At 44.3% G+C, this 9,471-nt stretch overlaps 1 protein-coding gene across 2 annotated transcripts; it reads left to right on the plus strand.

The window, feature by feature from the left end:
• The first annotated feature begins 318 nt into the window (after positions 1-318).
• Positions 319-9,268, plus strand: LOC144780973 (uncharacterized). Of its 2 annotated transcripts, none has more exons than XM_078659567.1 (2): positions 319-1,047; positions 6,759-9,268. In XM_078659567.1, exon 2 carries the CDS (start codon positions 7,325-7,327, stop codon positions 8,816-8,818), a length of 1,494 nt encoding a protein of 497 aa, XP_078515693.1. In that variant the 5' UTR covers positions 319-1,047; positions 6,759-7,324; the 3' UTR covers positions 8,819-9,268. The 2 variants fall into 2 exon arrangements, with proteins under 2 accessions (XP_078515693.1, XP_078515694.1); XM_078659568.1 differs by having other exon boundaries at positions 621-635.
• The last annotated feature ends 203 nt before the right edge of the window (positions 9,269-9,471 follow it).

Consider the following 9,471-nt stretch of genomic DNA (forward strand, 5'->3'; position numbering starts at 1 on the left):
CCTCGCTGATAGCCAGTATGGATTTAGAAAGGGCCGGGGCACAATCGATCAGTGTTTAAATTTAGATTTATTGATCGGGAAATATACCGCAGCCAAAACCGGCTCACTCTACCTCTGTTTTGCAGACCTTAGTAGCGCCTTTGATATGGTTGACCATTCAATTTTATGGTCAACCTTGCTACAGTTAGGAGCACCAGAGTGTTGTAAATAAAACAGCGGTATTATTAAGCATTAGCTGAAGCCATAATGCATCAGTCCAAATATCTAGTATAGGGATTTCATTTTGTATTTCGAGTCCACCATTTTCATGCCCTACATTGCCATGTGCTCAATGTTCTGATTGTCCTACCTCTCTGCCAGTTACACTGTGGATTCTACCTAGCAACAGTTATTATTAGTCCTTCTTGAGAGTGTAGCGCATGCTCAGCAGAAGTAACAGTTGTTCCTTATTAGCATAGCCCTCCCATGTTCTAGAAATACTGTTAGCTCCACCCACTGATATATTTGGAAATGTCCTTACGTGGTTGCAACCTCTGTCTAAGCTGTAAGCTGAACCCCTTCCACTGTGTATAAAAGGGGCCATGTGCTTGTATTCAGTGTGCTACTCTGTACAATACTGTAGAAGTGTTGTGGAGGTTGTATCACCACCTTTAAAGGTTTATTAAACTATGTTTTTGTATTTCCAGTTTCCTTGCCAACTTCATTTGTAAGTCTAAGGACTTTGTACACAGAAGGGCGAACCCTTTCGGTACCTTTGGGCCTTGCTGAGGCCTGAACTCATCAATTGGCGCCCGTCACGTGGGGCTCATCGGCGACTCGGAGGCTCGAAGGACTGGTCGTGACGAAGGAGTGGAACTCTGCCGGGGAAGTGATCACTGCCAGCGGCGTCTTTAGTCCTGGCATCCTGAGGTATTTCTTCCTTCCTTCCGATCTGACCATCTGGGTGGCGCCGGTCTTCGACTGAGACCTCTTCTGTCGGTTTGCTGTGGATAAGCTGTTTGAGCAAATTGTGGAACTTGGCAAGTGGAATCTGGACGCTCGTGCTTGGTAAGGACCAATGTATGGTAATTACTGTGAGTGTTTATGGTAGCCAGTGATTAGCAAGGCAGTTTTAGGATACGCTTGCTGTGGCTTATGGATATGGATATGGATATGGAGATGTTTGGATGATCGATCATATTATGATTATGAATATGGGTATATATGCGTTGCAACACATATAGGTAGGCAATGTGGAGATTTTTCTCCAACATATGGTTGTGAGCGGCGCAACGATTAAGTGCCATTTTTCTGTATAATATTGCGTATTTCGCACTATTTCTAGCATGTCTACTTTTAGCGCACTACGTAAGTGGTGCTGCTGTGGAAACCGGTTAAGTCTTGAAGAATCGCAGCCGGCTCCCCCAGAAGGGACGCCGAATAGGGATATGTACATTAAGTTTGGTCTTTCCCCTATAATGTACAGCACATTGTGGAGGAAGTATACCAAGAAGGATCCTGAGTTGAGATGGCCTTTGTATGGTTCGTTTGATGTGCGCAAAATTGAGTATGTGGAACAGTGCCTGTGTAAGCGCCGAGCGAGACAAGATATGTTTGAGAGTGTGCGAATGTGGGTGAAAGAAGTGCGTGAGCGTGAGAAACGTGAACATGCGCTGATTGAGAAAGAGCAGAGGAAGAATGTGCGTGAGAAGGCGCAAGAAATGAGACAACGTGAACAAAAAGACGCGGAAGAAAAACGGGAAAAGGAACGTAGATTGCAGATATCTGGCCAATATCCCATTCGTCGGCCTCTTTATCCTGTCCTTAATAATGCTGATGATGATTTTTCATTACTAGATCGTTCTCCGCCTCCGTATGCTGGCCCGTCTGCTCCGAAAGGGGAAGATGAGGATTCTGGATCATTTAAAGATAAGGTAGACACGCGGTCTAAGCTAACATCTGATCGTATGGCGGAGCTCCGACAAATTTCTTATCGTATTCTTAAGGGTACAATTCCTTTTGCTGAAATATTGTTGTCTCTTGAAAAATGGCCGGACAGGGAAAAAATTTATTTTCTTGAAACCTTTTCTGATGAAGTAGTCGGGGCTTTTCGAAAATATTCTCCTGTTCTTGAACCTGATGACATAATACAAGATAAGAAAGAATTGCGTAAAGGTCTCTTTTCTCCTTCCCAGGCAGCTGATGCAGTTCGACGGTTATTCGTATTGCGGGATGAGGCGTCTCGGTTACGAGAAGAAAAGCGACAAAAGACGGTGGACGACAAAGAGACGGGTTTGAGTGGCGACGGGAAACAATCACCTATCTTTTCTTTAGATAAGGTCGATATTGTGCATGTTAAACCTATGCGAGAGGCAGCGCCTTTGTATGTTCCTCCTAAAGGAGCGGGTACTAGTTCAGATAAAGATTCAGCTGATGCCCGAGGGTATTTTATCTATAATTGGGTATATACTCCTTGGAATAGAGCGGATGTTATGGCCTTAAAGAAAGCGTTACCTGACCCACGGAAAAATCCTGCTGCCTTTTATGAGGAAGTTGAGGGGGCTTTGAATTCTTGTACTATGACATTAGCTGACGTTGATTTATTCTTTGGTCTTATATTACCCCCTGACATGTGGAGATCAGTACGGAAAATTGATGATTTAGTGACGTTTAAAGCTAAATGGGAAGACATTGAGGAGGAGGACAGAGCTAGGAAACCTGCGCAGAAACCACCCCAGCTCATTCTAGACCTCCCTGCTGCTATTTTGATTAAATTAAAGACGATTATTCCCCCTAAAAAGATTGACTGGACTATGTTAGCATCTTGCAAGCAAAAGACAGATGAATCAGTTTCTGACTTCTTTACGCGATTCGAAGAAACTTTTCACGATTTCAGTGGTCAGTCTCTGACGGATGACACGGGTCGACATCTGTTTGTAGACAAATATGTTTCGAATTTATTACCAGGAGTAGCAGCTCGGTTGAAAGCGAGTGAAAGCTCCTGGACCACTTCGACTCCGGCATCCCTCCTGACAATGGCTCAGTATTACGAGCGTCAGGAACTAGAAGCAAAAAGTAATGAAGATAAGAAATCTAAGGATTTGAAAACAAAAGTTATGTTAGCACAAGTGTATGGACCACCCCAGAGAGGAAATAATAGAGGTGGTCGGGGTTTTTATGATTCTACATATAACCGCACAGACTTGGCTAAAGATCAATGTGCATATTGTAAGCAACGAGGCCACTGGGCCAATGAGTGTCCTTTAGCGCGAGAACACAGGGCTATGGGACGGGGTAGAGGTTTTGGGAGAAATCGTGGGGGGTTTTCTGGCCCACGAGGTAACCTAAATGATAGGGCTAGATTCGAATCTAAGGAGCAACAACAAGGAGGGTCTAATACCTTTGATAGACGAAATCAGTATCAGATGTCTGACTATGTGCACCCCGAAAGTCATGATTCCCAATATGCATAGGATTGCGTAGGATGGGGGGAGGAATCAGTTGAAGTACCAGTAGATCAGAGGGGTCCTTATGTTACAGCACATGTTTTGGGTTCTACTGATCAGTTTCTGGTTGATACAGGGGCTACTCGTAGCGCTTTGTCTAAACAATTGGTTCCGAGGGCTCCCCTGTCTGGCTTAACGATCACATCTGTGGGGTTCGATGGAACACCTTCTCTTAGCCCATTATCCCAACCCCTTGCATTTCATGTCGACAAATTTACAGCACCATGTCCATTCTTGCTTTCCTCAAACACGCCTGACAACATTGTGGGTCTAGACATGCTGAAACATTTTAGAGCCACAATCCGTTGCTCCCCTGAAGGAGTACGCGTGATTTTAAATGACAATTATCCTGCAAAAGAGAGAGTGTGTATGGTCGCTGAAAGTGCTGCATTAGCCTCTTTACCTCACACGTTGTGGGCTACTTCAGACACTGATGTGGGACAGATGGTCATTCCTCCGGTTCACATTAGTGTGAAGGAGGGAGCTGTGTTACCACGCCTGCTTCAATATAGGATTTCACAGGAGGGTGAGGAGGCGCTCATACAGATTGTGTAGGATCTCATCCGAGTGGGGGTGGTGGAAGAAGTCCCATACAATGTTTGTAACAGTCCTATTTTACCAATCTTGAAGAAAGACACTGATACTAGGGTATATCGATTTATTATTGATTTGCGGGAGGTGAACAAGATAGTGGTGCCCCAATACCCTGTTGTTTCTGACATCACGACACTCCTTACCTTAGTTCCACCAACAGCGACAACATTCTCGGTTGTCGACCTGAAGAACGCCTTCTTTTCGATCCCTATTCACCCTGATAGCCGTTACCTTTTCGGCTTCACTTTGAATAATCGGTCGTATAGATTTTGTAGAATTCCACAGGGCTATACTGAGAGCCCTAGTATCTACAGTCAGGCATTGAAAAGACAGTTGGATTCCTTTGTCTTGCTTGAGGGGGTAGTGCTTATTCAATATGTCGACGATATTTTGTTGGCTGCTGACACCCCTGAGCAATGTGAGACTTGTACGTTGTCCATGCTTTCCTTTTTGGCTTCTCACAATCATAAGGTATCTAAGAAGAAATTGCAATTCTGTAGACCTAAGGTGACCTACCTAGGCCACCTTTTGTCTAAGGAGGGGCGTGCACTTACATCAGATCGTATCCAAGCCATCCTGGACACACCAACACCTTCTACACAGAAAGATGTTCGAGCATTTTTGGGTCTTACGTCCTTTTGTAGGCAGTGGATACTGGGGTTTTCACATATAGTCAAACCACTGTTAGCGCTATTGACAAAAGACACTCCAATTCCCCTTCCTTGGACAGATGAATGTGAAAACGCTTTCCAACAGTTACGTCAGGCCCTTTGTTCAGCACCAGTGTTAGGCACTCCTGATTACACGAAACTTTTCACATTATATGTACATGAGAGAGATGGATGTGCGTCATCTGTGTTAGTACAGATGCACGGGGACAGGCAGCGTCCGTGTGCATATTTCTCGGCATTGCTCGATCCTGTCGCTCGGGCATTGCCGGGGTGTTTTCGTTTGGTCGCAGCGACAGCTGTGTCAATACGTCAGAGTGAGGGAATAGTGTTATCTCACAAGCTGTTAGTGTTGGTTCCCCATGCTGTTGACGCCCTTTTGAATCAAACAAAGACGCAGCATTTAACAAGTGCCCGTCTGACCGGATATGAACTAACGTTGCTGGCTCCCCATATCACATTGAGGAGATGTGCTACGTTAAATCCAGCAACATTGTTACCATTCCTGACGACTCAGCCTGAGGCACAAGAAGCACATGATTGTATTTTTGTGACTGAGGAACAGACAAAGGGTCGTATCGATCTCCAGGATACGCCTTTCTCAGATGTAGATGGAGAATTATGGGTGGATGGCTCCTGCCTGAAGCTACCGGATGGTACGACTTCGGCAGCATATGCCATCACTACTTTGTATACTATCGTGGAAACAGCACGCATTCCACAGAAATCAGCCCAGGCAGCGGAGTTGATAGCATTGACACGAGCATGTGAGCTTAGTGCAGAGTTGTGTGTGAATATTTATACAGATAGCCGCTATGCTTTCGGAGTAGCGCACGACTTTGGCCTGCTCTGGAAGGAAAGAGGTTTTCTGACATCACACGGAACACAAATTATGTATGGAGAACTGGTGCACAATCTTTTGACTGCCCTGACATTTCCTAAGAAGATAGCTATAGTGAAATGCAGTGCACATAAGAAAGTTATTGACAAAGTAGGGCAAGGAAATGCTTTCGCTGACCAAGTAGCACGAGAAACTGCAATGAGACCTGACTCCACTTCAATGTATGTTGTGAAGTCACAAGCAGAACGATGGCATGATGCTAGGAAAGAAGTGAGGGAAATACAGAGAGTTGCTTCTGATAAAGAACGAGAGCAATGGTCTGAAAATGGAGAACTGGATGATGAAGGTTGTTGGCGCAACAAACAAATGGATAGGTGGAAGTTGCCCACAGCTTTTGTCCAACCTATGGTTCAAATGGCACATGGGCTAGCACATGTTGGAGCTTCAGCGATTGTGAAATTGCTTGCGCAAGTTTGGGAGCATCCAGAGATTGCTAGCACGGCCAAGAGAGTGGTACAGACCTGTATGATCTGTCTTAAATACAACCCAGGGAAAGGAACACGGACTCCAGCAGGAGGATTTGAAATACCTACTGCACCTTTTGAAGTCCTGCAAATGGACTATATCCAACTTGAACGCTGTAATAATCTAAAGTACGTCTTGGTAGTGGTGTGTGCTTTCAGTAAATGGATTGAAGCCTACCCTACTAAGGACAATACTGCAATGACTACAGCAAAGGTGCTACTTAAGGAGTTTTTCCCTAGGTATGGTGTTTGTAGACTATTATGGAGTGATAACGGGCCTCATTTTATAGCAGACGTTATCAAGTACGTTCTGAGAGGTCTGGGGATAAAACAGAAGTTTCATGCAGTGTTCCATCCACAGTCGGCTGGCTTGGTGGAACGCTACAATGGAACACTGAAGCTTAAACTAGCAAAGATCCAGGCTTCCACTTCTCTGACTTGGCCCGACGCTTTGCCTTTGGCATTGTTGTCAATAAGATCAGTACCACACTCCCGAACCAGCCTTACACCGTATGAAGTGGTGTTTGGTCGTCCCATGAATATTTGGGGAGTGCCCAAACCAAGTTCCGTATATGATGTACCTTGTGTATTGATGAATGACTATCTGGCACAATTAACTGATAACTTGGTTTCTATTCATCAACAGGTTCGAGAAGCACTCCCTGACCGGTCCACAGGTGAGGGTCATAGTCTCCGACCCGGTGACTTCGTCCTCATCAAGGCGTTCGAGAGGACGAGTGGCCTGGAGCCCCGATGGTGCGGTCCCGAGCAGGTTCTGCTCGCAACAAGAACGGCCGTCCGAGTGACCAACCGGAAGAACTGGATTCACTCCCTTCATTGTCTCAGAGTGCAACCCGGATTGGTGGAGCCTGCCGTGTTGACTGACCATCGAGAAATCCTGACTACAGAGAAAGGCCCTGCTGTGGTACCTGATGAGCAAGAGGAGTTCTTCCCGGACCCGACGACTTCTGGAGTAAGAAAATACAACCTTCGACCCAGGAAGAAGTTTTCTGCTGTTTAGACTGCTGTCAGAACGGCCTCTTGGTTGGTGCAACGGAGAGCCGATGAGGCAAGGGGGGGGGATCAGCCTTGCATTAGAGTAGTGACACCCGTCTTGGCCCGTTGGTGAAGAAAACAACAGCCGCCTTGGGGGAAGAGTTCTGACAGCCTTTTTTTTTAGTTTCAGGAAGATTTGCGAGACATTTGTTCAACATGGAGAGAAAGAAAGTGATCTGCGCCTTCGGATTTATTGCTAGTGTGGCAGTTGTTGCCATTATCACGTGGTTTGTTGAGGATGTAATTCCTGCCCGTGATCTATATGTGGTTTCTACACCGGTGCCAGAGGAGCATTTCTTTTATACGCTCCCCTATCAGGAATCAAAACACCGCTTGTCCTTTGTAAATAACACCTTCATTCAGATGCTACATCATACCCACACTGCTACAAATGAAACAAATTGCTGGATATGTGGTATGATGCCAGCGCACCAGAAGAAGGGAGGAACACCGTTTATACCTCTCCCTTTCTCTCATAATGGTTCTTGTCGTGCCTGGTATACTCTTCTATTTGCCACAAGAAAGCCTGCTGTTGGAAGATTACTTTTTAGACTAAACAAAGAATGTCACCAGAATAAAGAAGGCTATCCACAAGCCAATGGAACAATATGGGAGTGGGAAGAATATCGACCGGACAATGAGTCTACTCCCTACATTTTTACGAACACTAGAGACACTGTCGAAAGTGAAAAATTTGTGATCTCAGTTGCACAAGCACAAGCGGACTTATGCGTACAAAGTGTTGGGAACATCCCTGTAGGTGTTAGTGATTGTATTAAAGTCTTAAATATAGATGGTCTGAATAATAGCACATTTTTAGCATCCCATAATACATATTTTGTATGCGGTAATAGAGGATATTATCGATTACCAGCTGGCTGGTCAGGAGTATGCTATGTATCGTTTTTATTACCACCAGTGTTTTTAGCACCTGCCACTTATCATAAAGACTTGAAATTGTTGAATAATGCCACTGTGAATAGATACAAACGTACTTTATCTATCGATGATGTGGACCAGACCGACACTAGTTTGCAGCAATATGTAGATTTTAACCTAGGGTTATTCTTTTTTGTTGGAGCTGCCCTAAACAGTAGAAAGATAAGAAGATTAACTAGAGTTGTAGAGGCAGTGACCAACCAAACTGCTGCAGCACTAGGAAACGTAACTGAAGAGTTGCAAATTACTAGAATTGTTGCCCTGCAAAACAGAATGGTGTTAGATGTCATATTAGCAGAAAAAGGAGGAGCTTGTAGACTTATTGGAAGTAGCTGTTGTGTCTTCATCCCAGACAACTCGCCTTCTGTTTATAATGCCATAAATAAACTGCATAAAATAGCTGCTGACATACATGTAGATAATGGTACATGGACCTTCTCTAGTTGGTTTTGGACCTTATTTACTACATGGGGTTGGAAGATCCTCACTGGCCTTTGTATAATAGTAGTAATTCTTTTTACTTGCTGTATGTGTATTCAATGTGGTCCTATGATATGTTCTCTTTGCATTACCTCTTGTATACCCAATAAGAAAGCTGTTTCCGAAGCTGCTTATCAAAAGAGTCTAACTAAAGAGATTTCTAACATTATGAGCATTGATATTCAAGATGAGTTTGATGACTACCCTATGAAATGGAATGGCTTCAGCTAACGCTGAAAGGGTCGTCTGTTGTAAATAAAACAGCGGTATTATTAAGCATTAGCTGAAGCCATAATGCATCAGTCCAAATATCTAGTATAGGGATTTCATTTTGTATTTCGAGTCCACCATTTTCATGCCCTACATTGCCATGTGCTCAATGTTCTGATTGTCCTACCTCTCTGCCAGTTACACTGTGGATTCTACCTAGCAACAGTTATTATTAGTCCTTCTTGAGAGTGTAGCGCATGCTCAGCAGAAGTAACAGTTGTTCCTTATTAGCATAGCCCTCCCATGTTCTAGAAATACTGTTAGCTCCACCCACTGATATATTTGGAAATGTCCTTACGTGGTTGCAACCTCTGTCTAAGCTGTAAGCTGAACCCCTTCCACTGTGTATAAAAGGGGCCATGTGCTTGTATTCAGTGTGCTACTCTGTACAATACTGTAGAAGTGTTGTGGAGGTTGTATCACCACCTTTAAAGGTTTATTAAACTATGTTTTTGTATTTCCAGTTTCCTTGCCAACTTCATTTGTAAGTCTAAGGACTTTGTACACAGAAGGGCGAACCCTTTCGGTACCTTTGGGCCTTGCTGAGGCCTGAACTCATCAATAGGGTATAATTTATTTTCTGGCTAGGTTGTATGGGAGACTAAAAATATGTG

This window comes from Lissotriton helveticus, chromosome 9, assembly GCF_964261635.1.
Source record: "Lissotriton helveticus chromosome 9, aLisHel1.1, whole genome shotgun sequence".
Taxonomy (NCBI): Eukaryota; Metazoa; Chordata; class Amphibia; order Caudata; family Salamandridae; genus Lissotriton; species Lissotriton helveticus.

Bases quoted from the DNA above. Each gene is read 5' to 3' on its own strand.
- LOC144780973 (XM_078659567.1), top strand. From the start codon at position 7,325: ATGGAGAGAAAGAAAGTGATCTGCGCCTTCGGATTTATTGCTAGTGTG.